This window comes from Charadrius vociferus, unplaced genomic scaffold (genome assembly GCF_000708025.1).
Source record: "Charadrius vociferus isolate BGI_N301 unplaced genomic scaffold, ASM70802v2 scaffold261, whole genome shotgun sequence".
Classification (NCBI taxonomy): Eukaryota; Metazoa; Chordata; class Aves; order Charadriiformes; family Charadriidae; genus Charadrius; species Charadrius vociferus.
The window spans coordinates 1,637,706-1,651,410 of NW_009646856.1; the positions used below are offsets into that span (position 1 = coordinate 1,637,706).

Genomic DNA, 13,705 nt, shown 5'->3' on the forward strand with positions numbered 1-13,705 from the left:
AGCAGTCCTGGTGTCACTGTGGTCTCCTTGTACTGCAGAAGGGTGGGCTTGACCTTGCATCATTCTCCCTCCAGTGTTTTGAAAACAAACAAAAAAACCCAAACCACAATTTCCTGGAAATCGAAGGAGCAAGTCCTAATGTTACTTAGGTGAGTGTGATCTGATGGGTCCCCATCCCTTTTGACAGAAGGGAGTTGCCCTTCTCATCTCGACTTCCCACTGTGTGGGCCAAATACAATATTTTCAACCATGTCAAGCTTTTTGCAGCAGTGAGGACAGGCCCTGAGTGCTGCTGAGCAGCAGCTGCGGTGAGAAGAAGGACGTCTGTCTTGAAGAGTAGGACTACTCCTACAATGACCTGCTTGGATTAGCCCCATTGCTCTAGGAGAGGTGTGGGAAGTGCAGTTCTTCACCACAGTGTGTGGAGCCCTGCTTGGACAAAGAAAGTGACTGTCTTGTGTTGTTTAGGAAATTTGGGCATCCCTTCTTTCAGTACCTCAGGATGAGCAGAGAATCATCCCCAGTGTGCACTGTTGAGTTGTCTTTGATATGGCTAAAATGTTGCCAGCAACAGCTGTGGGAAGGTGTGATGGCTAGATCTTCCACTACAAGGTGTTTTTAGTTCTTGTGCTCTGGGTGCACCCCTAGTGCATCCATGCCTTCCCTGCTAGTGCCTTTGGTACCCAGTAGCCCTACCCCTGCTTGAGGCTCAGGGAGTACTGCAGAAGAAATATGGAGAGTTAGGTGCTTTTCCTCCTGCTTTTGCTCTTTCCATGTCATCTGATGGTGTTGGAGATAAGGTGTTTGGCCTTTGGTTTGGTTACAGCCCATATACAGGATCCTTCGTGCACAGCCATGAACTTCTACAGGGATGGCTGTGTTGGTTGGTGGTGTGAAGAGATGGTCTGGGTGTTTCTCCACATCCTAGGAGTGGATTTGGCCTATGCTGACTGAATTCTGCTTCAGCCTGTACAATTCCTTTTCCTTGGTGGAGGCAAGCAAGTTGTGATGGATTTGCTGCTAAAAGCAAACCCATGTTGGATGGGGAGCAGTGTCCCTCAGGTTGCCTCTGTGTGCTGGAGCTCGCTGGTTCCCCTTGCATGGGAAAGCACTTCTGCCATATACCTGTGACCTGGGGACAAGCCACTACCTCCAAACAATCTCAAGCAGCCTTGGCCCTCTGTAAACCTGTCATGTGAAGGTCGCCACAAGAAAAGTAATGCTCCCTGCCTGCTGAAGCTGCTGGGGGTGGTACTGTGAGCCAAAAGGGAGGAATATGTGACAGTAAGGAAAACTAGATAAGTGAGCATGGTGCTCAAAGGTATGTACATCACACTTGAGCATGGTGTTGTAGACCACAGCATGCTCTGCCTGTGGTAGAGAAGCGGTCCCGAACACCAGCAATAAAGCGGTGGTGGCTTGACACCATCGTGCCACCCTGCACAGGACCTCTGGGCACTGCTGGCAGCATGGCAGAGGGGTGGCCCTGGGGACCGAACCCTCCTGCCTGGGTGGAGAGGGGGTGCAGGACCAGGTGGGTGAAGCAGCTGGCAGTACCTGGCCTACTATTTTTACATTCTGGAATCATGTTTGCTTAACCTTAAGGCATCCCGCACTTTGAATCAACTTGACACAAAGTCATCTGTTCATTAATAACACAGGAGCAGTTTAATTGTTGTCTTGGTGGAAAAATACATGAGACTGTCATTAGCTGTTGCTTCTGGCAGTGCTTTTCTGCAGTAATGTAAATAAATGAGGTCACAGGTTCAAAGGAACAGGCTGTACTTGCACAAATTCAAAGCGTAATCTTAAACAGATATGCACCAATTGTCTGAATATCTCTGTCCTGCACCCCAAATGATCGCTGTAACATTTCGACCTTAAACGCACTCAAAGGCAGCCACCGGGGCTTGGTTTGCTGTGCTGGTACTGACGGGGCACATGCTGAGTGGGTGTTTTAAAAAAAAAACAAAAAAACAAACAAAAAACACCCAAAAAAAACCAACTTGGCTTCGTTCCTGAGCGAGTGAAGCTTTTGGTGGCCACAACCCTGCTATCGCAGCATTCTCCGCTGACCCCTCTGTGAAAGTCCAGCAGCTCAAGAGGAGAGGAAGTTACAGACCAAATGTCTCTTTGGATACTTTGCAGCATCTCTGGGATTTCCGCTCTTGTTGCGCGTGTGTGTTGGTTTTATTTTTTTATTTTTGAGATGGCTTTGTGGTATTGTAATCGAGGATGAGCGGATCCAGAAATCTGCCTGGACAGCTTTGAAAGCTGTATAAAAGGTCTGTTTGTCTCCCGGGACCACGTGCTCTGTCTAAATGTGGATCCCGCATCTGCAGTCTGTCATGTATAGAAATATGTTCCTGTTTGTAATCGTAGCGGGAACACCCAGTACCTGCCTCGCTCAGAACAAAGTATGGCCAATGCCGATGAGGTAATGCACAGGTATTGCTTTATGGTGAGGATATTTCATGGTAAGTGCCTCTCTATAAGCTTTCTCGCTATAGAGGGAACAAGGTTACTTACCCCACAGTAATGAGGTAAGAGTCTGTTTCCAGAGAGGAAACATATTGCAAATCTACCAAACCGTATTGTAAACCCACATCCTAGTTTGTATCTAGTCACACAGCCATAGAGCAGCAGTGAGGGTTGAAAGAGGTGCCAAAGAAGACCCAGAGAAGGAAGGCAGATGTTACTGTACTCCTTGTACTTTAATTCTCAGTCTTCTCTTTTTTTTAAAAAAAAAAAAAGCCCCAACTTGTATAAAATGTGTGCAGGTAAGGTTTATTTTTCTTGCTTTCTTTGAAGATGATTGTTCCTATTGCTAGGTCATATTCCCTTGTAAAAAGCTGGTTGCCTGGTTCCTGCCATACCTTTTGTGCCTGTTTTGCATCATATCTGCCTCTTCTGATGGCAAATGACAGACACCATGTTTGGTGTTTTTTATGCGAGTACCATGCTGCTTGTCTTTTTTTTTTTTCTCCTTTCCCTTAATTTGTTCAGAGCTGCTCTGGCCCCTGTCCAGCTGCTCACCTGGCCTCATAGCGCTGGTGCAAGCCCCGGGCTCCTGGGTGGCTTCGGAGCTAGGAAACTTGTGTGCAGCTGCTGCCCGGGTGCTGCTCAGCAGGGGATTTTGAGAAGCGTTAAGCGAGATGTTTATGGGCAGATGGCTGCAAAGAACTTGAACAAACAAGTATGAATAGCTGGAGCTTGTACAGTGCTGACTTGAAACTTCCTAAAAGTTTTGAGGTCTCTGGCAATCCAAAGCCTGTTGTTGCTCACTAACTGTTCTGGCAGGGCAGGATGGTGGAATATGTCATGCGGTGATAACTGCAAAAATCTCTGGCTCTTCACAACAGTGGCAAGCAAGAGTCCCCAGGCTTCTGTTGTGTTTCACAAGATAGCAGGCAAAGCCATCTGCTGTGGAGGGTCCTGCTTCATTGATTAATTTCTTTATGGAAGCAATATTGTGGGTTCCCCAGCGTGCTGGTCATCCCTGTGTACCCTTCTTCACCTGCATTTGGGTAGGTTCAGCTCCCCTGGAAGTCTGCCGTTCTGGAGCAGAGTGTACACAAAAGCACTGGAGATGTTCTCTGCATCCATGCGTGGGCTGTGTCAAACTGGCCGGGCTCTTCAGGCTTTTTGCTGTACTTCAGTTATTAAAGCTCCGTCGGGTGTTTAAAGCTAGAAAAGACAGGTTACAAGCATGGCATTCTGTAGAAGTGAACGTTGGTGGCTTATCTGGCTGCTGGCATTTTGGTTTGTCATCGAAGGTGGTTACACAGCTGAGTCTACGCTTCATGTTTGCCGTTCAGACTGCGCTGCCATGCATGCTAATGGTCTTTCCTGGTTGGATGTATTGTACTGCCGCTCTGCTTAGGCTGCCTGTATATGATGAAGGCTTTTTGCATGTTGCAAATAGCAGCTGAACAGTTGCTTTTAAAATACAGCTTACTCTTGTGCTAGTGAGAGGCTTCTGTCAGGTTTTGCTTCTCCCCCAGACTCCCTGTTAGTGCCCTCCATAATGTTTCCTCCTTGTCCCAGGTTTGGGAAGGCTTGAGCAGCTTCACTCGCAAAGAGCTGCTGTTACAGCTGTGAGTGGAGTCTCTGCATCTGTGCCTTGAGTTTCCTCGTGATCTGGAGTTGCTGTCAGTAGCAGTATTATGTCTTGGTCCTTGCTGAGTTTAGCAAATCAGCTCTTAGACCAGGCTTGCTATAGCTATGTGTTGGCTTCTTCTCCAGCTATAGCCTCTTCTCTCCCACGTCCTCTCCCCCACTGCACAAAGACTTTGAATGCTGAAATAGCATCAGTTTGACAGAGGAATACGGGTGCACCTGAATACCCTGTACATTGTATTTGCCTTCATGTGGAAGGTCGGATGCTCTTTGACTCTTCCGACTAGTCTAACTTTTTTTGGGAAGTAGTCTTGTAAACTTTGGAAAAACCTGAGCATTGTGCGTGCAGGAGCTCCACTTAAGTTACACCGGTGTCTCATAAATCAACTAGGAGCAAGGATCATGTGTGGTACGTGTGTGGGTGTGGATTAAGGGAACAGTGCTCATGAGGTGCCTGGATCGAGTTTTGGGACCTGCGTGATGCATGTGTCATTGCAGATCCAAGCTAAGCCCCTACTGCTGATTTTGGAGTTCAGTTTTCCTCTGTGACCGCATCTTGCTGCATCCTTTCTGGGCACCAGTGTTCTTGTGCAGTCCTCCTTTGCTTGCATGTCTGAGCCAGTTTAGCTTATTAATCCTCTCCCCGGGAATGTATCACTTCAGGGATGTTTGCTCCAAGAATTGCTTGGGTATGGTATTTTAAATATTGCTTGAACTGACTTTTTAACTCCCTACCCACGTGAGGGAGGAGAACAAGGAGAATGGGAATGTGGACTGACTTCAAGAAAGGTTACTTCTTTACTGGTGAATGTCAGGAAAGAAACTATGGGTGAAGCTGTTACATGTTTGCTGCTCCACTTGTTTGGGCATCTTCCATGTGGCATATTTGGGATCACCTTCCTATCCTTTGGCCTGATGCTCCTGCTGGAGTGGTGGGGATTGCTCTGTGCCTTTTGGTCTCTGTTGGCTATGGTGATAGTGGGGGAACTCTGCACTATGTAATGGTCTCTTGTCCTCTCTTCCCTGTTCTCATTTGCTGGATTCAAGCCCACGTAGCATTGAGGAAGAGTTGGTAACAGGAGTAATAGTGTCTTCTGGCCAACAGGGCAGGCAGAGGCCCCAGAAGGAGAACATAGACATAGGTGGTGGGAAAGCTTGCTCCGGACTCTCCAGCTCTGATGTATCTTACAGGGCAGCTGGTGACACAGGATGGTGTCTGTCACACCATCAGTGTGTCAACACTGAGTGTTGAAGCAATGAGATCCTATGTCCGCCTAGGGCCACCTACTCCCAGGAGGCTGCAGGAGAGGTGGAAAATGAGCGTTGGCTCTGGAGTCACTAAAGCAGCTTGTTTTTCAGAGGTGTTCTTGGGAATCCCGGCATGCTCGGGTTATTGTTTAAACAGCAGTGTTTAAAACACTGAGTGGGTTTCTTGCCTATGTGGAAGGATGGGAATGTGGGTTAGGGCTTAGCCCTTAGCCCAGACTCTAGGCTGGGGCTGTTGATTTGGATGAGACTTCAGATATCTTCAGCTTGGGGACCACAGTCTTGTTTGCTTTCTTGCATGGCCCAAGAAGACTTTTCAGACCCTGCCAAGGGCAGCAGTTGAGCTCAGATTTTTGTCCTTGCTTTTCCTTCCATCCTGCTCCCCTTTTATACAACTCTCTGAGTCAAGATCTTGAAGGCACATCTGTTTGCTCTGTGTCCCGTAAACAGCAGAAGCAGCTGAAGATAAGCATGCTTTTGAGGTGGGGGGAATGCTCTGCGTTTGTGGACAATCCAAAGATTTCTGGGGAAAATGAGTTACTATAGCAGTGTGTGGGGAAAAAAAAGTTTGGACGTTAAAAAGGGCACTTTTATTAGAAGGGCTCAAATGGTTGTGGCCTGGTCTGGGTGCCTCATGCCCATCGAGTACTGCATAGGGCACCGAGATGGTCCCTGGGGGGGGGTCTCACCCCACCCTGTGGGCAGGCGTGCGGACATTTGGAATTGTGGCACTTGAGACATAGACATCGAAGCCCTTTGCTGTGTGTGATCCTGAGCTTGTGTGACAGCATGTTTTGCTCTTTTGCTTTGTTTTAAAATCTTCCTTTGCTAATGATTGCCATGAAAGAACACAGAAAAGAAGAATAATCTCTTTCTTTTTTTTTTTTTTTAAGAAATAGCTTTATTGGGATGGTGATATTCAGCATTTATTTTGGCCAGTGTCACTCTTTCTAGTAACTTCAGCGTAGCTCTCCCTCCTCCTGGGTTGTTTTTTTTTGGGGGTGTTTTTTTTGTTTGTTTTGGATTTTTTTGCTTGCATTTAACAAAGTGCAATTGAGTCTGAACACTTGGCTGGTCTCGATGCGGTGCATGACTCCAAGTATCCCGGTACAACAGAAACGTGCGCTTTTGTGGGCGAGGCGGGGGGTGTGCGTAGGGGAAAACATATCTTTGCATTTCTCCTCTTTCCGCCTTTTTCTTTTGGAGGAGCCACCTGTTAGCATTACATCAGCGGCTCCCAGGAACGCCGCCTCCTACCAAAGGCCTTACACAAAGTAGTTCTTCTTGTATTGTTTGCGCTCAAAGAGCTGATGTCATGCCAGCTGATGTCATTGTGTGCTTTGTGTAATCGCTATGGAAACCGGGCAGGTGGGGAGCCTGGGGCTGATGTAATTGCCGAATGAGGTGTAGAAAGAAGGTCTGCTTTTCTTGCTCCAGTTCTGCGGAGCCGCCCTCCTGGAGGAGGAAAAAAAAGGGGGGGGGGCGGGAAATGCTGCTTGAAAAAGCCAGCAAGACGTGCAGTAGAGCCAGGGGAGGCACGAGCCAAAAAAGTGACTTCTCCCTCCCCCCTTGAATCTATTTCCCAATCCATATTAGCATCCTAAAAATAACTCTTACTAGATATTTTCAGGCAACCAGGGCAGAAAAAGGAGAGCTGTTTGCCACATGTTAAGTGAGCATCTCGGTCGCTGTTAGGTTATGAGGGGCAGTTGTCTTTTATTTGACGGCACAAGTGCGTACATATGGTTCCGCAGAGCGATGCCAGCATGAGCTGCACCCACCCCTCCTCCGGGGCGTTGGATGCGGGGATGCCCTGCAGGGCTGCTCCTGGCAGGCAAAGCTGATGTGGATAGGTAAAGCTAGAAGACTGTCCCAGTTGGCTCGCCCCTCTGCTTTGGAGTGCTGCTAGGCCATTTGCTTGTAGTTTTGGAGAGGTTTTCCTTCTTAGAAAAATGCCTTTTTTTTTTTTTTTTTTCTTCCCCCCCCTTTGCCTCCTCCCACAGCCTCGTAGGTGAGGCAGCCCCAGCGCACTGATATTGCACAGAGGCGTGTTTGTGAGGCTGTTCCTTGGCACCGTCGGCCTCGTGGAGGGGAGGACAATGCGTGCTGCTGATTCATGCCGCCCTTGCTGTTGGCAGCGGTGCCCAGCATCGGTCACTGTGACAGTGGTCGTGGGGACAACAGAGCCACCTCCAGTCCTGGTGGCCCCCCGTTGTCCTCTGAAGAAAGGTGGGTCTAAAACATTGCCGACCTTGGGATGTCTAACCAAAATATCTGCTTGGTCTCTCTCCCCAGGAGGACTCAGCAGTTTCAAGCAGAACCACGAAAACCTCTGCGATAACTCCCTCCAGCTGCAAGAATGCCCAGAGGGAGGAGGAGGGGGCGGTGCGTCTGCTGTGCCCCCCATGCTACCTCAGTCCATCCCCACCACGCCAGACATCGAGAACGCTGAGCTCACCCCCATCCTGCCCTTCCTCTTCCTCGGAAACGAGCACGATGCTCAGGACTTGGAGAAAATGCAGAGAATGAACATAGGCTACGTAATCAATGTGACCACCCATCTGCCCCTCTACCATTATGAGAAAGGCTTGTTCAACTACAAGCGACTCCCGGCCACTGACAGCAACAAGCAGAATCTCAGGCAGTATTTTGAAGAGGCTTTTGAGTTCATTGGTAATTACCCTTGACTGGAAATACTCCTGGTTTTTTGTTTGGGTTTGGTTTTGGTTTTTTTTTTTTAACCTGTTGTAAGAATACATAGTGAATCTTCTGCTTCACTAACTCCCCTGAAGGCTCCGTAAGGCCGTATTTGCTTTTGTTTAGGTTGTCAGAAATACCAAGCACCTCATGTTTCTACTTGTTCGCATCTCTGGCATATCCAGTGAAGTAGCCCAGGGCTACAATTTTTATCCATTGATATTGATGCCTACCTCCAGGCTTCCAAATTCAGGAAACCCCAAAACCCAGAGTTTTGTCATCCCCTCTTCCCGATTCCTTCGTGTTCCTGGTTTCCACAGTGGCTTTCGGCCGATTTTTCATACTAACTGTTCATATTGATGGCTGAGTCTTTCCTAACTTAATTTCATGACAAAACTGACAAACCTTCACATTTCACTTGTTCTACCCTTAGATTTATAACTCTGGAGTGTATGTGTGGTTGAGTAGATTGTGATGAAAACTTGTCCTAATAAGCCTCTCAAAACCCCTGTAGGCTATGTGAGAGAGTTCACCACAGACATGCAGCTTGTTGGGGAGGTTGCTGAAGAAATGACCCAGCAATGTTACCCACGTTGCTCTGAATCTTGCTACAATCCATGCAGCGCAGCCCTCAGCTGAGTTTAGGGGGGTGTTCAGCTCTGGTTAGTTATCTAGGCTAAAGCCAGATGGCCTCTTTAAGCAGTACTGGGCAGTGAGGACATCAGCAGGTGATACTGAAAGCTTTTGAGGACCTTGCCTTGTCCCTCCACATGTCTTTGTGGGCACAACTTTTGCAGCATAGTGAATGTCCCCTTGTGCTTCCCCAGCACAAGTACACATCCTGAGAGGTTTTCTGAAATATGCTGGGGGGGGGACCACTCAAATATAATTTTATATTTGTGTGCTGAGGCTGGGCTAATCTCTTTACCAGTACTTCAGGATCGATGGTGGAGGACTAGGCAAAAGAAGTGTGCTTCTGTGCTGCATCACAGCTTAGGTCCTTAGCTGACCCCATGCTGAAGTGGTTGCAGAGCTGTCTTCCTCCCTGCACTCAAACCATCAGTATTTACGGCCCTTGAGTTATGTATGTGGCTCCTAAACTCAAGCCTGCTGGCGCTGTGGGGTTGCTCTTGGGCTCAGCAAGGATTGGGCCCCAGTCATGAGACTGGGTCCCCCAGGCAGCGGGTCCAAGCTCAGCAAGTTCTTCTGAGCCCAGCTGACGCTGCCATCTGCCTGGGCAGGGTCATGCTGCTCGGAAGCAGACAGCTCTTCAGCCCCGTCCGGCTGTGTTTGGGTTGGCAGAGGGTTGTTGTACGCTGATGCGTGCAGTCTGTAGCCGTGCTGCTTTAGTGAACAAAGGTGAACAGGCAAATCGCCGCTTACACTGCAGTTCGGATGGGGAGTACAGCATTGCAACTTGAGTCTTACCACTGAGAGCTTCCGCCAGTAGCCCTGGTCCTTTTCCTCTACAGTGTGGAGGACCAAAGGATCTCTACCTACAACCAAATTTTCCCTAGGGTTCTTAGCCCAACCCCAGCTCTAGCAGTAGTGCTGTCACCTCCCCAAACCACCGATCCCCCTGTGTGTGGGAAGGTGAAGGGAAGGGGTGGAGCCCTCTCGGAGGGCAGGGGAGAGGGAACCTTGCTTTGATCCTTTGGGAAGAAAAGCTGGGTCAAGAAATCCAGTAAAAACCTTAAATTTTGAATTCTACAAGATGGGGAGATGCAATCGGCTAAGCTTACGTAAAGACACTGCAAAGCTCTGCTGAGGTCCTTTAGGGGTGGGAGGGAGATTTCTGCACCCAGTGTCCCTACAAACTGCAGGATTAGAGCTCTCAAAACCACTAAAAGGTACTGTTTGACTTATGACTTTACCAAGGGCAGACAGAAAGCAGCCTGGCTCTGAAAAGGTTTAGAAAGTGTTTCAAAACCCATTTCACTTTCCTTTTTAATAATTACAGCTTGAGGGTCTGTCTTTGTTTTTAATAAACAAATATTTCTCCATTGAGAGTTCTTCTCTGTAGCAAATTTAGTCAGCTGGGGAAGTAACTAGTCAAAGATTTCCCTTCCTCGGGGTGAACTTCAGATTACATTCAAGAAGATTTGGAAATGTTTAAACAGCAGATGATTGGCCTGTGTTTTTTGAAATATGTCTTGAACAAACCACAACCGAACCCAGGTTTAGCTAAGACTAAAGCCATAGGAAGTGAAATCATCAAAAACTTTCTGGGAAAGTGTGTCAAAATGCATTAGAGGGTTTCAGCTTGCTGAAATACTAACTGGCAAAAACGTCTAGAGGGAAGCTGGCTTCATGTATGCTTTCACAATACAGGTTGAACATGTGGGGTACAATGAGCCACAGTGTTGGTGGGGTTGGATTCATGCCAGAACTTGCAAACTAAATTCATGCTCCTCCTGTGGATTGAAACAAAAAAAAATACACTGAAGTGCCTCATTTTTGAAAGTTTTATCTGTTTAAAAAGCAAGCTGTGGGAGATGAGGGTGGTATGGTAGTGCCTCTCTTCTTTCTCATGTCCTATTAGCACGTGGTTCCAGAAGTTTAAATCCTGCCCAGGTTGCATCCCTCTAAGTGATGTATCTTGGTGAGAGTCTATGTATGTGATTGTGTGTGGTGTCGTTTCCCTCCATCCTTTCCCCACTGCTCTCGGTGAGAAGCTCTGGAGGGGGAAGCATTGAGCGGAATGAGATGCTGTGCTTGAATTGGAAAGAGACAGGAGTGGCAAATCCCCTTTTCACACTGCTGAAGGCGACTCAGTCGGAACACACAGAGCTTGATATTCAGCAAGTCAGGAGGAGTCAGAACTTGAGGTCTTTTACCGCTGAAGTCTTGCGAAGTTATAAACAGGATCCGGCTCCTGCTTCTGCAGAGACACCACAGCAGAGTGCCCCATTGAAGCTCACTTCAAAAGTAGCTTTGTAAAATCCTCAAAGAATAAGGCTTTGAAACAGATGTATTATTATGAATCGAATCTGAAAATACTTGTTTTTGAAAAGGTAGTGTCCTCCTTTGAAAGGCAGGGAGGTTCAGGTGCTGACATAATGCAGTGGCATTGCAACAGAGGTGGAGATGGAGCCCGAGCTGCCTTGTCATGGGCCTTGACCTCCTAAATAGATGCTCCCTAGCAGCACACATGAGCAGCACAGTAGTGTCTCTTGATGTGCAGTTTGTCTAATAAAGAGATATAAGTGAATGTAAAGATTTTCAGCGGTAGACTGGCCTGTGTGTTTCACATTCAGTAACTCTGAAACCCCAAAGGAAGATGGACTGGAGGGGAAGGGGAGGAGATGCTGCTGTGCTTGTAGTCACATAAAGGGACTTTTCACACTAAGTTCCTCTTAAGTGCACTGAGCTTTTTCTGATTTACAAACTGGCAAAAATCTTACTTTCTTCTGTCTTTCTCGTTTCCAGAGGAAGCTCATCAGTGTGGAAAAGGTCTCCTCATCCACTGCCAGGCTGGTGTCTCCCGATCTGCCACCATAGTTATCGCATACTTAATGAAGCACACACGCATGACCATGACGGATGCCTACAAATTTGTAAAAGGCAAACGACCAATCATTTCCCCTAACCTTAACTTTATGGGGCAGTTACTGGAGTTCGAAGAAGATCTAAACAATGGTGTTACACCGCGTATCCTCACACCAAAGTTGATCGGCGTAGAGACTGTCGTGTGACAGCGAAGCTGCGATGAGGTGGTCAATGAAGGGGTTAACCTATTCTTCACCTGATTTGGGGCAGTGATGGGTGGGTTGTGGGTTTTTCTTTTTAGCTTTCAAGGGGCTGGGGCGGGGGGGTGGGGTTGTGGCAAACCTTTTTGTGAATAAAAACCTTTTTTTCTGTAAGGAAAGGTTTTAAAAAGAGATCCAAGAACTTCGCCGTGTTTGGGATGCTGTTGTGATTTCCTTCCCGCATGCCAGCAGAGCAGGGAGGCTTTGGAGAAAAAGGAGTACTTTTTAAAATCAAAACAAGAAGAAGAAGAGGAAATATTGGGCTTTTTTTTTCTTTTTATTTTTCTCTCCTCTCCAGCTACTTGTAGAGTTATGGCTAAGTAGTCTGTGCAGGTTCATAGACTGAAGAAACCTAAGTTGAAGACGAAACACAAACAGCCAAAACAAAGCAGGAAAAAAACCTCCCTGAAACATAAGGGCCTTCGTTCTGCAAAGGCTTTGCTAAAGATAACCTAGCAAAACGCTCACTGATGCAAAAGAAATTGGAGCAGCTTAAAAAGTCTGTAAGGCACTTTTCACACTCCTGACTCAAACTAAAGAAGAAGAAAAAAGTTTATTTGGCGTGTTTCATGTTCCAGTTCTATTTTTCTATTTTGGGGTGTAAGGTTTTAACAGTAAGGGACTTTGATCATTCTATGCCATATGCCTTCACTGGCTTCTTGTGCAATAATAATTTGGGATTTGTTTTGAGTGTTCAAACCAATTACAGTTGGCTGCCCACTAATAATAAGATAATAGTTTTTAAAGTCTAATAGTGCAACAGCAGCCAGCTTGGTTCAGAAAGGGTAAATGAGAGCAATTATTTCGTTCCTTTGTATGATTTTGATCCTGGTTACAGTGCCATAAACCTTGTTACATATGTATATCAGAATGTACAAAAATCGAGAACGAGCAAAGTTTATTTAAAAATATTTTTCGCACAAAATATTGATGTGTTTCAGTTGTCTATGTAAAAAAAAAAATTTGATTATAAAACAAAAAATCTTTTGGAAAATGTGTGTCCTTTTATTTCTTTAGCAAGTTCCCATTTTCATTTTGTGGGATGGGTTTTTGTTCTGTTATTTTTGTTTTGTTTTTTGTTGTGGTGTACATCTCCCCTTGACAAAACTGATATCCCTTGTTTGGCATCTTTTCAGTGTTTCGTTCTTGTCCTCTGCCAGTGGAACATGTTTTCTTTATTTTCTACTGTAGTCTTGCATCCTTCAGTTTCTGTAACCAGATTTTTCACTCCTGGAAGTACATCAGTTTTGGAGCTGTTCAGCTCAATTAGCACTATAGGTGAGGACTCTTTGGGACAGACCTGTTCTTTCTGCAGCGCAGTAGCCTTTTGGAAAAATAAGAAATAAACATTCTCCACCAATTCCTTTTAGTCTTCCTGCAATTAGCTTATGTTACGAAGTTGTCTGGTTTCAAGAAATATGTTGGTCTCTTGTGTGCTTTTCCCTAGCCTCTCTGTAGTCTGCTCCTTTAGCAGTTCCACAATTCCAGGGAAATTCTTCTCCTGGGATTTTCCCGTCTCTCTTGCCCATCTTTCCTTCATCCCGCTCCTTTTCCAGCTGTGTCAGTGTTAAGTGTGGTGTGTATTGTAGGGCTGATATTTCTGCCTGACGGTGTCCCTTAGGTGGCTGAGTTTTGCTTTCTTTGTTTGTATTTACTTTTTTTTTTTAATAATATGGTATAACCTGACCTCTTTGGGACTGTTACCAACTCTAAAGTTTATTTGTATGAGCTTAAAGTGAGATAGAAAACATTTCTCGTATGATTGTGTTGTGCAAACTGATATATCCCAGGAAGTCTGGTAGCAGGGAAGGTTTTTCCAAGATGAAAGCCTAGATGGACTGAACCAAGTTTAAAACAGGACCTGGTGGAAAACT

The 13,705-nt window shown here is 46.4% G+C and overlaps 1 protein-coding gene across 1 annotated transcript in view; it reads left to right on the top strand.

The window, feature by feature from the left end:
• The window catches only part of DUSP10 (dual specificity phosphatase 10), a 24,942-nt gene extending 12,117 nt beyond the window's left edge, over nt 1-12,825 (top strand). Inside the window, exons 2-3 of the mRNA XM_009894303.1 lie at nt 7,681-8,058; nt 11,512-12,825. Coding sequence (XP_009892605.1) covers nt 7,681-8,058; nt 11,512-11,777 — 644 coding nt within the window. The 3' untranslated portion in view covers nt 11,778-12,825. The remainder of the gene's footprint in view (nt 1-7,680; nt 8,059-11,511) is intronic.
• Nucleotides 12,826-13,705: the final 880 nt, after the last annotated feature.